The sequence below is a fragment of the Cucurbita pepo genome, chromosome 4 (genome assembly GCF_057944985.1).
Source record: "Cucurbita pepo subsp. pepo isolate OVF chromosome 4, ASM5794498v1, whole genome shotgun sequence".
NCBI lineage: Eukaryota > Viridiplantae > Streptophyta > Magnoliopsida > Cucurbitales > Cucurbitaceae > Cucurbita > Cucurbita pepo.
The window spans coordinates 8,107,148-8,128,539 of NC_141801.1; the positions used below are offsets into that span (position 1 = coordinate 8,107,148).

Genomic DNA, 21,392 nt, shown 5'->3' on the forward strand with positions numbered 1-21,392 from the left:
ACCACCTATGGGCCTCAAGACCTAAGTGAGCTATCTCATGGCACATGAGTGTGTGGTGTGGGCAAACATTCCAAGGCGAATATCCTATGTATTTTCTTTGTGAATAGATTTTAAAGACAGTGTCGATGACATGGATGTGTCAAAATTATGCTCCTACCATTGAATCGAAGGTTAAGTTATAGGGTGGAGCTCCAACATGCTATGCGATTCGTGCCTCAATAATGTTCAAATGGGTGGATGTTGGGAGGTCACAACTATAAATTTGACCCACATGCCCGTTCTCAGTAAATTTGACTTAAGTGAGGTATTTGGTTGTTATGTCCCAATAAGGTTTAGGGTTTAATAAGTGCTCAAATCATTCGATAAGCTTTGGTTGATAGTGTTAAAACTGTCTTGACCCAATGAAGGCTCCGAACTCCTCCCAGTGAAGCTTCTAATTGATTTAGAAGCGTGTTAGTCATGTTGTTGAGAATCTCGATGATGAAATAAGATGTGAGTCTTAGGATTTGGTCTAGAGTAGAAGCAAGTCGTTAAAGTTGCAATTGAAGTATAGAAAAAATTTAAATATTGATCCAAATCAGTCGATTTAAGTCAAACCATGGTTCAGGTCACTACTTCGATTGGTTCGATAATTTTCTTCCCCTCTCAAAAATGGTTAATTTTGTATTTATTTTATGTCAAAATTTAACATGCATTAAAAAAATATCATACCATATACTTTTTATGGTTATATAGAACTATAAATAAATAGTGACATATCATAAATTATAACCTAATCAAAGTAGTTAGGTGACAATTATGCATCATAAATGTCCAAACAAATTAATGTGACATTAAAAATAAGTCTAAGAAAAATAGGATATAATTAACTAAACCAAATCAGTTCTTACATTTTACTTTGCTTCTCGACTAAGTCAGGCCCAAGAGGTGTCTATACGAGCCCGTCTAGTGGGTCCATGTGTGCCTGGACCGTGTGTGAGAAAGTATTACACATCCAACCCTGTCCGAAATTAGAAAGAGCTTAAGGTCATGTTACGATTTTAAAAGATAGGTCTCATCATTAAACGTGTGTGATTATATTACTAACCCCAATAGTGTAGTGACTTGCTGAATATTTATTAAGTACTCAAGCCACGTGGTACTCGCGTAAAAGTAAATCGCCCTATTTCTAGGATGGTCATGGTAGCCAACATAGGGAAAAAAAAACAAAATTGACCTAGGGTTGTTGGTCAACCCCTTTCCTACAATTAAAAGGCACTTCCCTATTACACCTTCTTCTTGTCCTTCCATGGAGTTTTTCAACACCGCCAGAGTTGTTCGCCTTCAAAGCCATCTGGGCAAGTACCTCCAAGCCGCCGACGACCAACAATCCACCCGCCTGACCCGCAACGGCGCCACCCCTCACGTCCGATGGACGGTGGAGCTCATCGCCGGAAATCCCCACGTCATACACCTCAAGAGCTGCTTCGGCAAGTACCTCACTGCCTCCGATGCGCCTTTCATTCTCGGCACCGCCGGAAAGAAGGTCGTCCAGGCGGATCTTGCCGCCGTCCCCAGTGAAGGCTCCATCGAGTGGGAGCCGAGGAAAGATGGGTTTTTCGTGAAGTTGAAAACGAGGGCTGGGATGTTCCTCCGTGCAAACGGCGGAGCGCCGCCGTGGAGAAACTCTGTCACTCACGATATCCCACGCCGGACGGCGACGCAGGAGTGGGTGCTTTGGAGTGTGGATGCTCTTGATATCACGCCGCTTGATGAGTTGGCTGCTGACTGTATCTCACCGGCGGCCAGCTTTTCGAGCAATTCGTCGTTCTCGAGTAATTCTGATTACGATGTGGAAACCCGGTCGCCGTCGATGTCCATCTCCGGTACCGGATCTGGCCACGTCACTGACAGAGATCTGGTAAGCTCCGGACAACTGTTTAATCCATTCTCATTTTATTTGAATAGTAAAAATAAATAAATCAATATCCTTAACATTTCAAAAAAAAAAAAAATTAAAATTAAAAACGTTAAAATTTCATTAATTTAACTTTTAGTTTATTATTATTAATTATTATTTGTTCTCTTAGCTTTCTTATGAATTAAATGGTAAAGAATAATGATAATAAATGATAGAATAGAGAGTGTTTATAAATTATTTCATAATTAAATTAATTTAAAAAAAAAAAAAAAAAACAATTTGCTTCGAATCTGTCAAAGTTGACCAATTCAATGACGTTGACCTCTAACTTCGAGACAGAACTGACGTGAAGGACAATATAGGATGCTTTCTAGCTCACGAATTTCAAATTATATTTTAATTAATTACATACATATTTAATACGCTTCCTTTTATTATTGTTAAACTTTTTATAAACTAAATTAATAAAAATGTCCTTGAAATGTTCATTTGCCTTAAAAATATATATATTATTAAACTTTTTAAATAAAAATTTCAAATTATCTAAATATCCTTTCATTTTCAAAAATACCCTAAAATTTTCACAAGTTTCATCAATATCCAAGGTAGTGACTTCTATTATTAGAACTATTTATGATATTTTATCAAATTATGAAAAGAAAAAATGTAATTTTAAAATGATTAATCATGGATTATAATAAATTTTGTAATTTAAATTTTAAAATTAATTGAAATAATTTGGTGTAAAATGAATTTAAAAAAAAAAAAAAAGAAAAACAGAGCTAGGTTTGAACCACAAAAACTATTACCGGAATTAGCAGATTCCGGCGAGGCAAAGCCGTGGGCTCCTCCTTTATCGGGTATACAGTTCTTTCCTTTCCCCGTCGTTCATTTTGCCTCTCTGCTTCTTTCTCCTGAAAAAAAAGCTTCTCCTTTAAATTCGTTGTGTGTTCTTGAATTTTGATTTTTGGTCTTTTTGTTTGGAGCTCAGATCAATTGGGTTTTGCATTCGATCCCCGGTTTGGGCATGATTTGTTCTGAATTTCGAGTGTTTTTTTTGTTTGTGAGCTAATTGGGCATAACTTTGGTGGGGGATTTAACAGAGTACAATGGAGCTATTTCGAAGGGCACAAGTGGTTCGTCTAAAAAGCCACCATGACAAGTACCTTCTAGCAGAGGAAGACGAAGAATCCGTGTGTCAAGACCGCAATGGCTCGATCAAGAACGCCAGATGGACGGTGGAATTCGTCGAGCATGCAACCACCCTTCGCTTCAAGAGCTGCTTCGGCACGTACCTTACGGCCAGCAACATCCCCTTTCTTTTGGGCATAACTGGTAAGAAGGTCATTCAAACCCAACCCAAAAGGCTTGATTCCTCCGTCGAGTGGGAGCCCATTAGAGAGGGCGATCAGATCAAGTTCAGAACTCGCTACGGCCAGTTCCTAAGGGCCAATGGTGGCTTGCCTCCCTGGCGAAACTCCATTACTCATGATATTCCTCATTCAACCTCCCATCAAGATTGGATTCTTTGGGACGTTGATGTTATGGTGATTCAAACTCTCAACTCTCTCGATTCCATAGCTAGTTCTACTGGATATGAACCTATTCTCCCCCCACCCCCACCACCATGGATGACTACATCCCACCACCATTCAAAGGTTGAGTCGTCGCCGTCCCGAGATCATCATTCCCATCACAAGGTTAGCTCATGATCTCAATTCTATAACTTTTTGTCAAAAATAACATAGGGACAACAAATTAGGCTAAATCAATGTATAACTATTGCATAAGTATGAAATATGTGAGATTAGTAATATTTTACATATGTATTAATATCTTCTGTTGATATCAAATCTAATCAAATGCAGTCAAGTGGGTCACCGGACAAATCGACAATGAAGGTCGAGGGGAGAGTGATTCATTACAAAATCGCAAACGAGAAAGGAGACGTGGAAGAAGGAGAAGAGGTGAGGTTCATATTCAAAGGAAGTGAAGTGGAAGAGTTGAAGGAGAGATTAAAAGAGGAGACCGGCCTAGAAGACATCGTTGTCTGCTCTCGCAACCCTCTCAATCAAAAACTTTATCCTCTTCGCCTTCAACTTCCTCCCAACAACAACGACATGCACGTCGTTGTTGTCCCTTCGTCCGGAGGTTAGTATAGTTTCAAAAAATTTACTTTTGGTCCTTATAACTTTAGCTAATTGCCCATATCTCTCACTTTATCATATGGAATAAGGTAGTATTTCCTAGGTTTTATACTATTGTCTGATCTCGTCACTAAATGTTCATCAGATGTCGAAGCACCCGACGAAAGCCCGTAGAGCAGAGAAGTCAAACCACAAGGTTTTCTAGGAATGTTTTTGCAGCTCCAAATTGACAGAAAGTCAGATTTTTTCATGTTAAAGTTGAGAAAGAGGAGCTCATGCTTATTAATTCCCTATTGAATTTTTGTCTGAAATTTTTGTATCAATTGTAACATACAAAATGCCGCATTGTTTGTATCAGTTGTAGTAATAATCATTATTCACAGACTTTAGATACATTATTCAAACATTGTAAGCTTAGTCGTTATCGAATGTTGCACATTTATTCGATTTTTTAGGATTTGGAATTGATAGTATAGGATGGCGTTTGGGATGAAGATAATGTCTACAAGAATTACAAGTCTGACTTAGTGGTAATAAGTCAACCCTTTTGGAATTCACCAAATCAATTGTAGAGCATATTAAGTTCAGGTTGGAAACAAAATTTTGAGTCTATCTCTTTCGAACGGTGAAGTCAAATTTATGATTATAAGTCTTTCTGAGAATAAGGACTTTGCTTGGATGTTTGCAGGGTATCGAATGGTGGAAGCCTAAGTTCAACGAAGAATACTATCAAAGAGGAGAAAGAGTAAGTTCATTGACATTGAAAGTATTGGCATGCTAATACAAAGTGTTTTTTTTTTCATTTCAAAAGATTGTATTTTTTTGGAGTTAGGATGATTTGGAGAAGGTTGTCTACATGGTTGCGTTAAAAAGGAGGTTTCCAATCCAGTAAGAAACAGTTCAATGTCGAGTGTATCAACGACTCATAAATGGTACCTTTGTGCTTCAATATTTAGGTATAGAAAATTGTGGATTGTTAAGAAATTTCTAGATGAGTACAACTCCACGTAATATAATGGATTATGCTTGAAAAAATGATGGGATTAGCAAGATTTCCAAGGGTTTTTTTCTGAAATGTTTGGTCAGGGAATAGAGTCTTTGGTTCAGAAAGGCCAACCGACCGAGTTAGTTGTATATATCTCACTTCAGCGATTTACCCTTTCTAACAGTAGATGTGATCGTTGAATGCTTAATTCTATTCCCATATGCTTAATGGGTCCTTAAGCATATTTACATTGCTCGAGTTTGTTGAAAAATCAGTGGATAAGTATGTTCCCCTATAAGTTCTTAGTAGATGTCAGTTCTTCATCATTTTGATCACTGTGGTCAATGTAGTGTATGCTTCTTTGTATTAAGAGTTTCTGTTTAAACAATGTTAATTTAGTGGTTTAGATTTAATTTAAGATTGTTACATTTTGTTGATCTGAGATGTTGCGTACTTTTAGGCTTTGATTTATTTTATTAAAAACTTCAAAGTTTTGTAAAGGATGAAATATGGCAATTGGTTGGTGGCTACAGGTTTGAGTAAGAATACTTGGGAGAGGGATGATTTTAGTGCCTCAAATTACTTTGGCCTCCAGCTTAGTAAGAAAATGGTTCAATTAGGGTTCTATGAGAGAAACAACATTAGGCCAACCACTTCAGGAGGCAGAGATTTAACCTTTCCTGTTACAACTAAAGTATTTTCCTTTCCATAGAGGAATGCCACAATAAATGAGAGAAAAAGGTTCTCCAGATCATAGAAACTGTCTTAGCTAAGCTACAATACCAAGATTGGTTTCACATGGACATCAAAATTCCAACTCAACTTCAAAAACTTTAGGATATTTGCAAGAAATCACCTAAAAACTGTTGGGTTTTCAAGCACACAGATGATAGGAGAAAATAAACGAACGAATCATTAGACCAAAAAAAGGTTAACAATGGGTATATCTTACAGGAAAGAGAAAATCAGTCAGATTGAGCTCAAACAAGAACATGGAGTTTATATAATACGTGTAAATTCAAATCACTGGTCAAGTTAGAATATAGATAATTTTCATATGTTTGCATAAAAAGAGGAAGAAGAGTGAGAGAGAGAACTTATTGCTGGGGATTTGTGGATTTAAGTTCCACCAGAAGCTGATCGGTGCTTCTGAATCTTCTTCTCCAGCTCTTCCTTACGGGCTCCAACCACCGTATCCAACACTTTCCCTCTCCTCAGCAATACAAATGTTGGCATTGCTTGTACTCCAAAATCCTGAGCCACATCCTGATTACAGAGACACTCGTGTCATTCTCACAATTGGATTCAGGGTAAATTTCTTTTAGTCATTTTTTCACTTTAGTCCGTGTTAAAAAGATTCAATCTAGCAAATTATGTTTGAACATTATTCTAGAATTCAATAACATGTTGGGATGCAGATTCAAGTCTCTAACATTTTAATTGAGGATACAATGTCTTAACTTGTTGAGCTGTGAGAAGAGGGCATAGTTTTCAATTATATCATAAGTAACTCCTCCAAGTTTCTATGATAAAATTACATGAAACCATACCTATTCAGAGAGAAAAGTTTCGTATTTCGTCTCCAAGTTACTTAGAAATTGGCAGAAATTGCAAATTTTCCACTCTTATATGCTCAATTCCTCTTCTAAGCTTATGCTAACTCACTACTATCATTCAATTTCAACATAGACCAACAGAAAGATATTATTAGAGTAACAGAGACTAAACTGACGAACACCCTAACATAAACCACCAAAATTTATAATTAGCAACAATTGCAATTAAGAATCAGAAACAGAAACAAGGGAATGCCAAATTAGAAGTAGAAAGACATACAGATAACTCATCGACATCGATTTTGATGAACTCAACATCAGTATATGTACTGGCCATGGCGTTGAAGGACGGCTCCATGAGCCTACAAGGTCCACACCAAGTCGCCGAGAAATCAATCACCATCTACTCTCACACAGTCGCAAAAAAATCAACGAAGAGAGAAAATCATATCACCGATCAACAGTAGTCCTAGAAAAAACCCCTTCAATCAAACGACTGGCAATGGAAAAGGTAAAATTGATTCTTACGAGCTTGGAAGATTCCTGAACGGAATCGAAGTGGAGTTTCCATCTGGCCGACGAATGAAAAGAAGACACCGACGACGGCTCCGACGAGGCAGCTTCGGCACTCGCCGTTGAGGGGCCGAACCATTTAGAAACAAGAGTGCCGATCGTTGAGAAAAGAACTCCCATTTTTCTCTCTCTATTTTCTCTCTCTTGGCAAAAGAAAATGGCGTGTTCTATGCCGGCGTAGACTTGGAGAAAATGGGCCCAACTACGGGCCCAACTGCGGCCCAACTACCAAATATTAATTAGGGATATTTAATTAAAAAAAAAAAGGATATTTAAGGTATAAAATAGGGAAAAAAATAAATTTTAATTCTCTCTAATTTTTTATAATTTCGAAAGTTTTAAGTCTCTTTAAATTATATTTTTTATTTTTCACTGAAACATTTTTATATCTAACTTATAATTTTTTTTCAATTTTGAGATTGGGTTAAATTTTTAATAAAAGTAAAATATTTATTTATTTATTTTTAAATATTTAATTTTGCAACTCACCATTAATATATATATATATTTTTAAAAAAAGAGGAGGGGAAGGGAGATTGAATAGCAAAAAAGATGCAATAAAGAAAGAAAAATGGAACAATATATCAATTGTAAATCTCCTCCTCAACCAGTTTCATCTGGCCCGGTTTCAAAAGGGACTCATCATCTTAACATTTATTTCTACAATCCAAAACGACTGGCGGCAACATTCATCAACACATATCATCGAGGTCTCGACAAACAACTTGGGGAGCTATGTACCAGAAAACTCTACCTTAATTCTTCCGGCTTAATTCTTCCGGCCATAGCGAGTAATCAATTTGTCCTATCATGGCTTGAGGGCCAAAGCTAGTCCAACCTTGGCACTCTTGTCAATCGCTTTGGTGTCTACCTCCCCAGATACGGTGAAGAACGACTTTGGACGCCACTCGTGCTGGATAAGAGCACTCGCCTTCCCAAAGTTGTTCACTCGAGCCTTCACCGTGGTCAGTGGATCAAGTGCATGTTGGGTTCCAACAGTGATTGTATTCTCATTGGAGGAAAAGCTGTGAGCGACCTCTGCTCCGACGGCCGTGCTGGTCAAAGGGTTCACTGTGTGGTAGTATGATGCACTCAACGTATCACCCTTGTCATTCCTGGGTCATTAACGGACATCATTCTCCTTAATATGTACCAAAAAGGAGTATAACTCATAAACCTGTAAGAGAGCTGACTAGAAAACTCACAAGGTCAGAGAAGCAATTAGGTCTGCGTTAGCAAAGCTCAGTCCAGTATTGACTTTGGTGAAGTTTCCAGTTTTGGTGTCAAATGAGAGATCGGTACCGAGGGCAAGAAGATTTGACCCAACGACACCAGAAAAGTTGACGATAGGATTGGCTGTCAACCCAATACTCGTGCTGATTCCAGCATAGTCATGCAGATATTGCAGTTCCACCTACTTGACAAAAACAAAAAATCAGTCGGTGATTCTTATCGACCTGTTTATAACTATTTCAACACGTCAGTCAGCAAAAAATGAAAAAGAAAATGCACAACTCCATCAAAAAGTAGGACACAATCTCTCCAGAGACTGAAAGTACATTATTCCATCACTCACCTTACCAGACCTTTGATCAGGGACTTTGAAACTAAGTATTGCCTTCAATCCAGGAGCAGGTTCATCCACAGTTATAGTTGTAACAAGCTACAAAATTTCAGAACAGCATTTCTTAGATTGTTAACTGATATGAGCTACAAAGAGAGGCAATCTTGCTGCTTTCAACATGAAAATGGACCAACCTATGACTATTGACTATGAAGAATTATGGTTTCCTATTCTAATTAATAAAAGTTCGAAGGAATTAAACTAGACAAGAGAGTCTACCTTCCGCAAAAACTTGATTCAAATGTTATATTCTATGTTGGTATTTTAATCAGTATACTACGCATGTTCATACCGCTATACATGATCATATAATCCTTGATTGTGAACAGTTCAGATGAACTTTCTGTATATCATTTAGACTTTTTCAAAGGACCTTAAGCTGCATAGTGCCTCATAATTGGATAAAAATTATAGACATCCAGATATAAACATGAAACAACAATGATACTACAAGTGAACCTTCAAATTTCTTGATAGGCTAATGGAAAAAACTATGGAAGTTTAAATGTATAAAATTTTAAAAGTGGTATAAAGTAATGGGGGGTAGAGGGAGACAGAGAGACGAGAAAGAACATACTTAAATCATAATCTGAGGGATAACAAATAAGAAAAATAGATTACATTGGAGCTTGTGTCAACTTTGATATCGGTCGTGATGTTTTTGTTCTTGAGCTGAGTATTAACATCACCCAAAAACAGGTCACCCTTCTTCGTTCCTGAAGATGTTATAGCCTACAAATAAAAACACATAAACAAAGAATTAGAAAAAGCTTGTAACAATAGAGGAGAAGAATTATCGAAGTTACATCCAAAATACTAAGTACAAAAAACTAGCAAGCAAGCAGCAAATCTGAGATGGAACTTGAACTTTTAATGGAAGCCTGAACTAATTCAAAGAAACCTCTGGTGCAAAAGAATTGAGAATCACTGTGGATGATGATTGGTGCATGCAACACAAACAAAATGCAAAGTAACCAAACATTAGAGCAACTACAATTTATTTTACACGAAAATTATTAATATGAAAAGAAACCAATGATGCCCCAAAAACAGAGTGGTAATGCAAGCGCATTTGTCAATGATCATTCAAATAAAAGAAAACCCTATATTCATTACCTCAAAGAATCGAAACCCAGCCCAAATTATATATATCAAGGAAGGCTGTAATAAATTCTGATAATACGTTCAAGATCGATTACAAACAGAAACGAAGATTATAATTTCAATCCATAGAACAGCATAGAGAAGTCAAGAAAGTATATTAAGAAGCTTATTTTCATTTTTTGTTTTTTCTTCTCTTTTGCGTTCTTCAAGATTCATTCACCAATGGAAATTACATCCACAAGTGTATCTTCGACACAAAAACAGATCTAGAAACTGAAGAAAGTGTGGCAGGACGAACTCACAACTCCAGTGGGGGAGTAAGTGGTGATGGTGAACTTCTGGTCGCTCTGGTAGTCTCTGTAAAGAAGATCTGCCAAAGAAAAAGGCAAAACACAACAAAATTTGAAGAAAAAATCAACAAAAATGACATATTGAACACCATATTACCCAGAAATGAAGATGAAGATGAAGAAATCAATAACCTCTAGCTCTCTTGCCGATATCAGAGTAGAGACCAGGACCCTTCCCCATGATTTGTAGTAACGGAAATTGAAATGAAAACTCCCAAAGAAATACGATAGTCCTCTTCCCCAAAGCTGTAGAAAATGGTTGGAGGAATCGGTGGCTCTCATATACACCTTCAAAACCCTAATTTCAGCGCTTTTTTTTTTTTTTTTTTTTTTTTTCTTAATTGTCTTCATACCGTTGGATTCTAAGACAAAGGGTCACAATGTAGCCTTTATGACCGTTGATTTTTTTTTTTTTTTTTTTTTTAATTTCTTGAAGGATGATAATATTGTATCTCTTTCTTTTTTCTTTCTTTTTTCTTTTTTTTTTTTTTTTTTCTGTGAAGCTCAAATATTTTAATTTAAGTGTATGGGAAAATTACAAAATTGAGGCGATATCATTTTAGATAAATAATTCTACAAAAATAAAAAATAATAAAAAATAAAAAACCTTTTAAGATAATAATATTTGGTAAGTTTTATGATTTAATGTATACACCCCACCAATTAAGTTATGTTTTTTTGTTTTTTTATTTTTAAATTTTTCATTGAGAAAAAAATAATAATAATCGAGTCGTACGTTGTTTTTGGAGTTAGCTCACTCTCGCAGGATCATAACTCTCTGTCCCGACACTCAAACTATACTAGTGTGACCCAAATTCAGGAGTATGTCCAATATTGGGTAGGTTCTACTAAAATTAGCGACTACTAAAACTCTCGATTCACACTACAAACTACGCTCAATAGCTCAACAAAAGCTATTGACTTCCAAGGTTCCACAACCCGATAAGAGAAACAGTATTTTCTTATAAAATTATCTCATTGCGTCACGAAAAAAAAATCTCGTATATATGTGCATGCTCGTGCACGTGGGGTACAATAATTTTCATGCATTTTCATCTTCCATACGAAGGAGTTTAATATCATCATTGGAGTTTTGTCTTCTGTATTGTTAACAAATGATGATCTTGTCTCTTACATGCTCTACTCTCACTGCAACTGTTATAACTAATCTTCTTGATAAACTTCAAAGCTCAAAACCTATAAAAATAACTAAATAAGGGCATAGAAACCTCTTCCTAGTAGACGTGTTTTAAAATTGTGAGGCTGACGGCGATACGTAACGGACCAAAGTGGACAATATTTACTAACGGTGGACTCGAGTAGACTACCTTCTACTAATAGTTAATAGCACCAAGAAAACGTTGAACTTTCATGCATTTTCATATTGTTTTTTGATAGAATCTTCGAAGCCCGGCTGATATTTCAACAATTTATAGTCTTTAGAGTAAAAAAAAAATGCTAAGACATGGATAGCGAAGGTTCGTTCGCTCGGGTATCGATCAAAAGTATGGCAACTTGCCCTCTATTTTGTTTATTGCACATAATACTCGTTCGGTTGTATTCATAGTGTCACGGTCATGCTCGAAATGCGAAGACACTTAACACACACATTTACAAGCATTCTTAAAATCATAAGTCGTATACCATAATGGGAAAAAATGGCTACAAAAATGTATAACTCAAAAACTTCTTTTATGCATCTGCACATGGTCTGACCTGGTGCTTAGCGTCGATGTTATAACTTCTTGTGTTCTGATGCCACGTATCGTGTCGTGTCGTGTCGTGTCATGTGGTGGCAGCATTGATGATTTACAATGATAGCAAGGAGTAATAAGCCAATGCTACTGGCAATGCAACGAGCAAGCCTAGAAGTACCCTGACACCAAAACAAAGCCCCATTTCAGTACTAGTTGAGCCCAAGAGATGAAAGTTAGAAGAGTTACCCTGTGCTTAAGACATCTGGGTGTATATTATACTCTTTCGCAAACACAAATGGAACAATGCCTTGAGGAAGTGCTGCCTGTACCAAACAACAAACAATCAAACAAAACGGACCTGCTAGCAGATATGGTCCTCTTTAGGCTTTCCTTCAAGGCTTTTAAAACGTGTTTGCTCCACCAGTTATAAAGGGTGTTTCCGTTCTCCTCTCCAACCAACGTGGGATCTCACAATCCACCCCCTTTCAGGGCCCAACGTCCTCGCTGACACTTGTTCCTTTCTCCAATCAATGTGGGAACCCCACCAAATCCACCCCCTTCGGAGACCAGCGTCCTTACTAACACACCGCCTCATGTCTACTCCCTTCAGGGAACAGCCTCCTTACTGGCACATCGTCCAATATCTGGCTTTGATACCATTTGTAATGGCCGAGACCCACCACTAACAGATATTGGGAGAGGTTTCAGACTTTCCCTCAAGGTTTTTAAAACGTGTCCACTAGGGAGAGGTTTCCACACCCTTATCAAGGGTGTTTCGTTCTCCTCCAGAATCGATGTGGGATCTCACAACTGGTAATGCAAATTAAAACAAACCTGCACGATTGCCACTCGGAGCAATCTGCCCTTGAGGCCTAGAGGAAGTGAGGATGCAGCCATAAGTGCAGGTCCCATTAAGAATTTCATTCCCATGGCTACCAGTGTCATCTTTGTACCGCATGCTATGATGCTTGTCCGTGATCCCATGAAAAGGCCTAAGCTGAACATGGCCATACCAAGTCCTCCAGTTGATAGAATTGTTATGGATCGGTCTATTACTTCTGGTAGTTTTACTCCCCACCTGAGAGTATGTTAGTTTCATCCCCAAACATGAGTGAAGTGAGAGCAGAGGTGTTGTGTTTCGTGTACCTGAATCTTATGCTTGCCCAAATGAGTCCTAATATTGTTGCATGAGTGTTGGGGTTGTAGATGAGCTTCCTAGCAACTGTGAAGAGAATGGACCTGGTTTTGTGCCTCCTTCCATTGCTGTCTCTTGCTTCCTCACCTTCTTCTTTGGCTAATCCTTCTTCATTTGTATCAATTTCTGAAAGATAAACACGGTGAGATCGCATATCGATTGGAGAGGGGAACGAGTGCCAGCGAGGACGCTGGTCCTAAAGGGGGTAGATTGTGAGATCCTACCTTGGTTGGGAGGAGAAAGAAGCATTTTTTATAAGGGTGTGGAAACCTCTTCCGCAGACGTGTTTTAAAAACCTTGAGAGAAAATCTAAAAGGGAAAACCTAGAGAGAACAATATCTGCTAGTGGTGAGCTTAGGCTGTTACAAATGGTATTAGAGCTAGACACTGTGTGGTGTGCCAACGAGGATGCTGGGTCTCGAAGGGTGGTGGATTGTGAGATCCCTCATCGATGGGATGGGAGAGGGGAACAACATTGATTGAAGAGGGGAAACGAGTGCCAACGAGGACGCTGGACCTACAGGGGTGGATGTTGAGAATTATTGGGAGTGAGTCCCACGTTGGTTAATTCCATCATGGGTTTATAAGTGAGAAATACTATCTCAATTGGTATGAAGCCTTTTGGGAAGCCCAAAGCAAAACCGTGAGAGCTTATGCTCAAAGTAGACAATATCATACCATTGTGGAGATCCGTGACTTCTAACAGTGGATTGTGAGATTCCACGTCGGTTAGGGAGGAGAACAAATCATTTTTTATAAGGGTGTAGAAACCTCTCCCTAACAGACACATTTTAAAAACCTTGAGAGGAAGCTCGGAAAGTAGTCGAAATAGGGCAATATCTGCTAGGGGTGGTCTTGGGCTGTTACAATTGGTATCAGAGCTAGACACTGAACAGTGTGCCAGGAAGGACACTAGGGGCCCAAGGGGGTGGATTGTGAGATCCCACATCAATTGGAGAGGAAAACGAGTGCTAGCGAGGATGCTGGACCCCAAAAGTGGTGGATTGTGAGATCCCACATCGGTTGAGGAGGAGAACGAGAACGAAACATGTTTTTAAAAAAGTTGAGATAATTTGATTCAAAAACCAAATTCCAATCCTTACCTATGGCTTCTGATGCTGGAGCTAAAGCAGCTGCTTTAGTGGTAGTAAACTCAAACAGAAACAACAATATATTATACCAAACAACGCTCTGCAAGACAACAATCTGGGCAAGAAGCACATCTGCTTCACTGCCATACATGGCCTTCAATACAGGCAGCCCAAGAATGAGAGTATTAGGCATGGTGGACAGAGAAAGCCCTGTGATTATCCAGTTCAAGCCTCCCCTAGACGTGATTTTAGTCACTGCTCCCATCAGAGCAATAGCTAATATCTTCTGAACAAAGTCAGCCAATATCAATTGCAGGTTCATTTTGTAGAGATTGTTGTCCGAAATGACTTGAAATGATAGCAGTGGGATTGAGAATTTCGCCACAAACTTGTTTATTCCACAACATTGCTCTGCTGTGAAGAACTTCCACCATTTTACTGATATGTAAGCTAATATCATGGCCACATACAGAGGGACTGTGGCTGCCACAACATGATACACATCAGACAACGAAATCATGGTCACCAGCAGCTGAGGGGTTTCAAAGTTTTTCCTTCAACAAAACCACTTTTCTCTGCTTTTCTTCATTGCTTCTCAGCCACTGTTCATTGGAAGCCTCTTCATCCAAGAATGCCCACTCTCCTTCAGCCCTCTTATTTATAGGTGAGCGTAAGTACCCGAACCCAACCCGACCCAACCATGTTCGGTTGGGTCGGTTTTTCAAGAAACTTGATCCGACCCACTTACACCCCTAACTCGATTGTTTAGTATAACTCATAACTAAATGAGATTTTTTTTTTTTTTTTTTTTCTATACATTTAGTGAACCAACTTTGTATAATCCCTCTTGTGACAGTAATATGAGGGAGTAAACTTATGAAAGTGGGGGCATTTTGTCACTGTCAGCTAAAGGTAGATTCTACCATTCTTGTGCTCATGTGCTTCATGATTTATAAGTTCTTTAAATAAAGCAGATCTAAGTAGACTGACATGATAGCTCTGTAACTTCTTCCTGCTTGTTCTTTGAAAGAGAGGTGTTCGCGGGTTGGATTGGATCGAGTTGAGATAATATAATCTAGTTTTAAGGAAATTTATTAACCAACACTGTAACCGTCCAAGCCTACCACTAGCAGATATTGTCCTCTTTAAGCTTTTCCTTTTGGGTTTACCCTCAAGGTTTTAAAACACGTCACTAGGGAGAGGTTTCCACATCCTTATAAGGAATGCTTCGTTCTCCTCCCCATCCAACGTGGGATCTCACAATCCACTCCCCTTTGGTGCCCAGCGTCCTTACTGACACTCGTTCCGTTATCCAATCAATGTGGGACCCTCCAATCCACCCCCCTTCAAGGCTCAGAATCTTTACTGTCACACCGCCTCGTGTCCACCCTCTTTAGGCCTTAGCCTCCTTACTAGCACATTGCCCGGTGTCTGACTCTGATACTCTTTGTAACAGACCAAGCTCACCAGTCCTCCTTGAGATTCCCCTCAAGATTTTTAAAACACGTTTACTAGGGAGAGGCTTACACACCCTTATAAAGAATACTTCGTTCTCCTCCCCAACAGATACCGATATGGAATCTCCCAAGCACAATCCATAAACTTTTCATTTATTTGAACCTCAACCCAACTCAAATAGATTCATAACCCAACCAAAGCCGTACAAATTGGGTTGAATTGATCGAATTTTTCGAGTCATCGAACACCCCTAGGAAGAATATTGGTAGTTTTCTTGTAATAATAAAGGCTGTATCTGGTCTGTTTATCTTGTAGCAGTGGGAAAAAGGAATAAAGAAATGCATTGCAAGTGAAGTAATGGGAATCATAGTGGCACAGTTCAATGCAGTTGTGTGAAGGAATCACTGCTAAAAATGGTCAAAAGCTGAGAATAATTGAGATGGGAAGGAATTTCCTTTTGTGCAATGCAAAATTTAGGTGAGTTTTGCAATGTTCTTTACAATAAAGACTTGAAAACTTGTAGGAAGCCCTTGAAGAATGATGCCCAAGGCCTTATAGAGCCTCAAAAGTAGCTCAACAATTGGAATTTGATCCCTTTTTTGTGTTATTGATTACAAGAAAAATTGCCAACTCATTACAAAGTCAAGAACATCTCATTCATATAGAATTGTTTTAAGCTAGTGGCCCAATGGTTCTTCAAATTCTATTCGCCATTTAATTCTGATATCAACAATGGGTATCATCTCAAATTCTTTATGCTATCAAATGTTGTGACATACAATATCTTTTGCTACTCACTTTGTCCATTGGTTTATGAAACACTGTTCTTGGGAGGGTTATGCTGTCTCCACCTTGTTTCCACTCAAAATAAGCTTTTGGTTAAAGATATTGCTTTTTTCAACCCAACATATAATTTAATTGGTTAAAGTATATATCCTCTATTATAGGTCAAGAGGTTTAAATTCTTCTACTCACGTGATGTTGAACTAAAAAAAAATCTTCATATTTCACGTTATTGGTTATGCTTATACATTAGTATTTACGTGCTATGCTTAGTTTCTTATGTGACTCCATTGGAATAAAAATAGAATATACCATAGTTTTCTATTAACTTAAAGTGTTATTGTGACATAACTTTTTATGCTAAAATATTGAATTAAAATGTCTTTATTATTTTGTGGACTTATATGTTTAATAAAATGGTCTTAAAATAATACAAAGGAAATATTAAAATAAACATAGTAAATGTAAAACTAATCTAAGATCTATGAAATTAAATGTTACTACATGTCCATGTGTCATGGTATTTAATTGCGATATCGCCGTGAATCTATAAAGGTGTCTTGTCTTTATTAGAAGAGCACATGACTTGAGTATTTTTAAAAAATATGATCTCACTATTAAGGTCGGGAATACAAACACATGTAATAATGAACACATTGTAATACTTCCTTACACATGGCCCACATGAGCTCACCAGTCAACCTCCCCCAAAATTATTTTGAAGAATAAAATAAATATATGTACAATTATTTTATAAGTAAAAGTCATGAACCAATTTAATCCAACCGAGACGACAATTCACTTGAATTAATTAAAATTATATATAATTTCATTAAACAAATTAATAATGTGATTAGTTTTTAAAAGGTTTAAAACATTCTAATTCATATTAATATCGCTCGGGCCAATATGATATCAGTCTAACTAATATAAGGGTTGTGAGTTCTTGATCAAAATCGGATTTACTTTGTTTGGGATGAACTCACAAAGACTCGACTGGGGACTTCTCTTATAGAGTAGCGTCTTTTATAAGACTCGATTTCTCAGAGAAATGAAACTCGAAGGAATCTAAATTTTTTTTTTTATCTCTTTTGGCTGCCTTTAAGCTCTTTCGATAAGACGTCTATCCACATGTATCCCAATGTGACGTCCATTTTTTAGTATTGGATATACTCGAGAGAAATGTTTGGAATTCGACCTCTCCCAAAGTAACGTCCCAAAGTACATTTTCAAGTTGTCACAATTAATTAGTCTACGACGTACCAAAAGTGCAGTAGAAAATTCTAGTTTAGTTAAAATCTTTTTTTTTATCCAACTACTAGAAAATACGGTTTTAAACCCAACCCAACTTGACTGCATTTGAGTTTAATGAGATCTTAGTTATTAGTGCAACATATGTAGAAGATAAACCTGATTTTTTTAGAAAATTAAAAAAAAAAAAAATGAACAAATGAACAAATCAACTCGACCTAACCCAATTGGAAATTGTCAACCCATTTAGGTCAGTCATGTCACAAATCCAACGAATTCAAAAATTTTCAACCCAATTCGACTCGAAGTTGTCAACCCATTTGGGTCAGTCATGTTACCAATCCAACCAATTCGAAAATTTTCAACCCAACTCGAGGTTGTCAACCCATTTGGGTCATTCATGTCCAAACCCAACGAATTCGAAAATTTTCAACCCAACCCAACTGGAGGTTGTTTTAAAAGAAAGGTGGTTAACAATAGGAGTCAAATTAAGAATGAAGAAGTTCCCTCATATGAGGCAAAAGAATAGATGGTTGTTATTCAAAAAAAGGAAAAAGAATGACTGAAATGTGGCGTATAAAAAGGGCATTGATGAGGGGATTAGGCAGGGCAAGCAATGTTTGGAGCTTAGAGAAATAAAGAAAGAAAAAACTGAGGCTTTGTACACATTTTGGTCTGGCAAGGTCTTGTGTTTGGTTTGGGTTTGTAAACCTATCTGGGTTGCTTTGTTAGGAGACCTTGACCAGCCCAAACAAGGCTTGCTTTCCCAGAGAGCCTCCAAAAAACACCAAAAAATAAAAAAAAACACACACACACACAACAACAACAACAACAACAACAATAAACAACTATGATGGCTGGCTGTCGGTTTAAGGTTTTGATGGTTCTGCTGCTTTCAATGGCTGTTCTAATGCCAACTCTCCGAGCTGGCATTGCTGAATATGATGACTTTTTGCTCAAGAAGGCTGTTGCAGCCGAACAAGTGGCTCATGAGGCCTACAACCCCGACCCCATGAATGTCACTAACCATCTCAACCTTCAAGTTCATTTGTATGTTCATCCATCTTACTCCTCTCTTACTTTATTTAAATACAATTCCTCGTTTATTATTTATTCTAAATGAATGAAACGTGATTGAATTGGTCCCGGTCACTCTTCCAAACGGAATGGAAGAGGAGAGGAAAGGATCAGGAAAGGATCCAATGACTTTGAAAAAATTAAACGAGAAGCCGTATGATTGAATTGGTCTCAGTCACTCTTTGGGACGGAATGGAAGAGGGGACGAGATTCTCGAACGAGGAAAATGATCCAAATGATACAGAAACCAAATTAGAATTTTTTTCAAACCTTGTCTTCATTTTCTATTTTTTATAGTCTTTTTTTTCTATTTTTTATACTGTGTGTGTTCATCCGGTAAGATCGAGTTTATCAAAATGATGTTTTTTTATTCATTTTCGATATAGAGCTTTTGAGGGAAGCAATAGCACAAGGAGGGGCTTAGCCAAATACAAGGGACCATGTTTGGCGACAAACCCGATCGACCGATGTTGGAGATGCAACAAAAAATGGGCCAAAAACCGCAAGAAGCTAGCCTCTTGTGTCCTTGGTTTTGGCCGAAAAACCACCGGTGGCAAAAGAGGCCGTTACTACAAAGTAACCGATCCATCAGACACCGAATTCGTAGACCCTAAACCCGGAACCCTAAGACACGCATGTATTCAAAAACGACCATTATGGATCACATTTGGACGTAGCATGATCATCAAGCTATCAAAAGAGCTATTAATATCAAGTCACAAGACCATCGATGCACGTGGTGCCAATGTCCATATAGCCTATGGTGCTGGTCTAAGCATTCAATTCTCCCGCAATGTAATCATCCACGGCCTACACATCCACCACATCGTGGCAGCCAATGGTGGCATGATCCGTGACGCATACAATCACGTGGGCCTACGAACCGTAAGCGATGGCGATGGCATATCAATCTTTGGGTCGTCCAACATTTGGCTGGACCATCTCTCCATGTCAAACTGCCAAGATGGGCTCATAGACGCAATCCAAGGCTCCACAGCTATCACAGTGTCAAACTCCCATTTCACGCATCACAACGACGTGATGCTGTTTGGTGCAAGTGATTCATATCAAGGGGACTCCATCATGCAAGTGACCGTGGCATTTAACCATTTTGGTAAAGGGTTGGTGCAGCGAATGCCAAGGTGCCGATGGGGGTTCTTCCATGTGGTTAATAATGACTATACTCATTGGTTGATGTATGCAATTGGTGGGAGCCAACATCCAACGATTATAAGCCAAGGGAATAGGTTCATAGCGCCGCCAAACCCGGCTGCTAGGCAGATAACCAACAGGAACTATGCGCCGGAGAGTGTGTGGAAGACGTGGACGTGGAGGTCAGAAGGGGACTTGTTGATGAATGGTGCTTATTTTGTTCAGTCGGGGAGTCCGAGTAAGCGAAGGACGTACAGCAGGTTGGATATGATTAAGGCCAAGCCTGGGACTTATGTTAGAAGGCTTACGCGCTTTGCGGGGTCGCTGAATTGCTATGAGGGGCGCCCATGCTAAGCCATGGTGATGAATCAAACATTTTGTCATTTAAATTCAATTCATTTTTATTGTGATTGGGTTATGATTTGATTTGGAAATTGAATGGGTGACAGATGGGATGTTCGAGAATAAAGCAAGGGCGGAGTGAGGCTTTGGAAAGGCCTTGAGATGATGTTTGTTTTTTTAATTATTTTTGTTACCATTTGTATGTGTGAATTGTATTCACTTTCCTTTCTTTTCTTTTTATGTACACAATTCTATTTCCTTTATAATATTACTTTTTTTTTTTTTTTTTCATTTATCGTGGTCGGGTTCTCGGGTATTTTAAAAAAAGGTTTTTATATCTCCCAATCTCATCTGTAAAGAGCGAGATGATTGTTTGTTATTCTTATCATTGAAACATAGGTTAGGATTGAAGCTCTTAAAAGCCATCGAGGCATTGGTAGTCATATTGGTCAATCCTTTCTACATAGCCATATTGAAGCGATAAATGAGATCAATTCATTCTCTAAGAAACGTAGCAACTTCGAACTATGTATTTTTGGCCCAAGGCCTTTATTGTTAATAACAACTCCATTTAGTTAGTTCCACAGGTGTACATGAGTCATAAATCTTTTTTTGGTCATTTCAACTGTCATTACAATTCATTCAATAACTTGATTAGTCGATGAAATCGTAGGACTCGATGAAATCGTTTTTTTTTTTTAATGACATTTCTTTCTTGGGGTTTCTCCATTATTCATCTATTTACGTATTTTAAAAAGAGGATCCTACCCCGATTTCGGCTCTTATACATAATGCTACAATAATCAATTGGGTTATATTTAAGAGAAGTTTAGTCTACTATACAATGTCTCACATATAATAATCTAGAAATTACAATATAAAATGAAAAGGGAGGTTTGTGATGATTTTAAAATCTTTCATACTAGTATCCTTATGCATGAAGATAATTAATTCGTTCGTTTGTGGTCGGACTCTATTATGAATTTCTAACCACATTCTTCATAGAGCCTCTTATCTCTTCCTTCTCCGAGTTCGGGTTATGGAAGAAGGAACCGAGAAGAAAGTATCAGCAACAACAGGTTTTATTACGAGACAGCTCATGATGTT

At 38.0% G+C, this 21,392-nt stretch overlaps 5 protein-coding genes and 1 long non-coding RNA gene across 9 annotated transcripts; 2 read left to right on the forward strand and 4 right to left on the reverse strand.

The window, feature by feature from the left end:
• Positions 1–1,288: 1,288 nt before the first annotated feature.
• LOC111793507 (uncharacterized) lies at positions 1,289–5,467 on the forward strand. Of its 2 annotated transcripts, XR_015420755.1 has the most exons (5): positions 1,289–1,900; positions 3,004–3,600; positions 3,769–4,051; positions 4,193–4,635; positions 4,736–5,467. XR_015420755.1 is itself a non-coding variant. In XM_023675416.2 (4 exons), exons 1-4 carry the CDS (start codon positions 1,289–1,291, stop codon positions 4,219–4,221), a joined length of 1,521 nt encoding a protein of 506 aa, XP_023531184.2. In that variant the 3' UTR covers positions 4,222–5,467. The 2 variants fall into 2 exon arrangements, 1 of the variants encoding a protein (XP_023531184.2); XM_023675416.2 differs by having other exon boundaries at positions 4,193–5,467.
• Positions 1,775–3,206, reverse strand: LOC111793509 (uncharacterized). Its single transcript, XR_002814940.2, has 3 exons — positions 3,067–3,206; positions 2,710–2,814; positions 1,775–1,915 (listed from the first exon to the last, which is right to left on the reverse strand). It is a non-coding gene; the product is annotated as an uncharacterized LOC111793509 (long non-coding RNA).
• A 539-nt stretch (positions 5,468–6,006) lies between the features above and the next one.
• On the reverse strand, positions 6,007–7,327 carry LOC111793508 (thioredoxin H2-like). Of its 2 annotated transcripts, none has more exons than XM_023675417.2 (3): positions 7,043–7,327; positions 6,869–6,950; positions 6,007–6,298 (listed from the first exon to the last, which is right to left on the reverse strand). In XM_023675417.2, the coding sequence occupies exons 1-3, from the start codon at positions 7,279–7,281 to the stop codon at positions 6,152–6,154; spliced, it is 468 nt and encodes a 155-aa protein (XP_023531185.1). In that variant the 5' UTR covers positions 7,282–7,327; the 3' UTR covers positions 6,007–6,151. The 2 variants fall into 2 exon arrangements, with proteins under 2 accessions (XP_023531185.1, XP_023531186.1); XM_023675418.2 differs by having other exon boundaries at positions 6,869–6,991; positions 7,117–7,326.
• A 392-nt stretch (positions 7,328–7,719) lies between these two features.
• LOC111793821 (mitochondrial outer membrane protein porin of 34 kDa) lies at positions 7,720–10,531 on the reverse strand. Its single transcript, XM_023675871.2, has 6 exons — positions 10,372–10,531; positions 10,192–10,259; positions 9,407–9,517; positions 8,738–8,824; positions 8,367–8,575; positions 7,720–8,276 (listed from the first exon to the last, which is right to left on the reverse strand). Exons 1-6 carry the CDS (start codon positions 10,418–10,420, stop codon positions 7,970–7,972), a joined length of 831 nt encoding a protein of 276 aa, XP_023531639.1. The 5' UTR covers positions 10,421–10,531; the 3' UTR covers positions 7,720–7,969.
• Positions 10,532–11,654: 1,123 nt separating this feature from the next.
• Positions 11,655–15,036, reverse strand: LOC111792365 (putative auxin efflux carrier component 8). The gene is made up of 5 exons (XM_023673772.2): positions 14,235–15,036; positions 13,083–13,257; positions 12,771–13,014; positions 12,183–12,259; positions 11,655–12,115 (listed from the first exon to the last, which is right to left on the reverse strand). Exons 1-5 carry the CDS (start codon positions 14,740–14,742, stop codon positions 12,049–12,051), a joined length of 1,071 nt encoding a protein of 356 aa, XP_023529540.2. The 5' UTR covers positions 14,743–15,036; the 3' UTR covers positions 11,655–12,048.
• Positions 15,037–18,323: 3,287 nt separating this feature from the next.
• LOC111793849 (pectate lyase-like) lies at positions 18,324–20,576 on the forward strand. Of its 2 annotated transcripts, XM_023675911.2 has the most exons (3): positions 18,324–18,764; positions 19,178–20,303; positions 20,393–20,576. In XM_023675911.2, the coding sequence occupies exons 1-2, from the start codon at positions 18,565–18,567 to the stop codon at positions 20,295–20,297; spliced, it is 1,320 nt and encodes a 439-aa protein (XP_023531679.2). In that variant the 5' UTR covers positions 18,324–18,564; the 3' UTR covers positions 20,298–20,303; positions 20,393–20,576. The 2 variants fall into 2 exon arrangements, with proteins under 2 accessions (XP_023531679.2, XP_023531678.2); XM_023675910.2 differs by having other exon boundaries at positions 19,178–20,576.
• Positions 20,577–21,392: the final 816 nt, after the last annotated feature.

Bases quoted from the DNA above. Each gene is read 5' to 3' on its own strand.
- LOC111793507 (XM_023675416.2), top strand. From the start codon at position 1,289: ATGGAGTTTTTCAACACCGCCAGAGTTGTTCGCCTTCAAAGCCATCTG. The intron at 1,901-3,003 runs GTAAGCTCCGGA...GGGATTTAACAG, and splicing joins ACGTCACTGACAGAGATCTG to AGTACAATGGAGCTATTTCG. The intron at 3,601-3,768 runs GTTAGCTCATGA...AATCAAATGCAG, and splicing joins ATCATCATTCCCATCACAAG to TCAAGTGGGTCACCGGACAA.
- LOC111793508 (XM_023675417.2), bottom strand. From the start codon at position 7,281: ATGGGAGTTCTTTTCTCAACGATCGGCACTCTTGTTTCTAAATGGTTC. The intron at 6,951-7,042 runs GTGATATGATTT...TGGACCTTGTAG, and splicing joins TCTAGGACTACTGTTGATCG to GCTCATGGAGCCGTCCTTCA. The intron at 6,299-6,868 runs GTATGTCTTTCT...CTCTGTAATCAG, and splicing joins TCGATGTCGATGAGTTATCT to GATGTGGCTCAGGATTTTGG.
- LOC111793821 (XM_023675871.2), bottom strand. From the start codon at position 10,420: ATGGGGAAGGGTCCTGGTCTCTACTCTGATATCGGCAAGAGAGCTAGA. The intron at 9,518-10,191 runs GTGAGTTCGTCC...TTTTATTTGTAG, and splicing joins CTTACTCCCCCACTGGAGTT to GCTATAACATCTTCAGGAAC. The intron at 8,825-9,406 runs GTAATCTATTTT...GAAATTTTGTAG, and splicing joins AAGTTGACACAAGCTCCAAT to CTTGTTACAACTATAACTGT.
- LOC111792365 (XM_023673772.2), bottom strand. From the start codon at position 14,742: ATGATTTCGTTGTCTGATGTGTATCATGTTGTGGCAGCCACAGTCCCT. The intron at 13,258-14,234 runs GTAAGGATTGGA...TTTATCTTTCAG, and splicing joins TCCAGCATCAGAAGCCATAG to AAATTGATACAAATGAAGAA. The intron at 13,015-13,082 runs GTACACGAAACA...ACATACTCTCAG, and splicing joins TGGGCAAGCATAAGATTCAG to GTGGGGAGTAAAACTACCAG.
- LOC111793849 (XM_023675910.2), top strand. From the start codon at position 18,565: ATGATGGCTGGCTGTCGGTTTAAGGTTTTGATGGTTCTGCTGCTTTCA. The intron at 18,765-19,177 runs GTATGTTCATCC...TTTTCGATATAG, and splicing joins CTCAACCTTCAAGTTCATTT to AGCTTTTGAGGGAAGCAATA.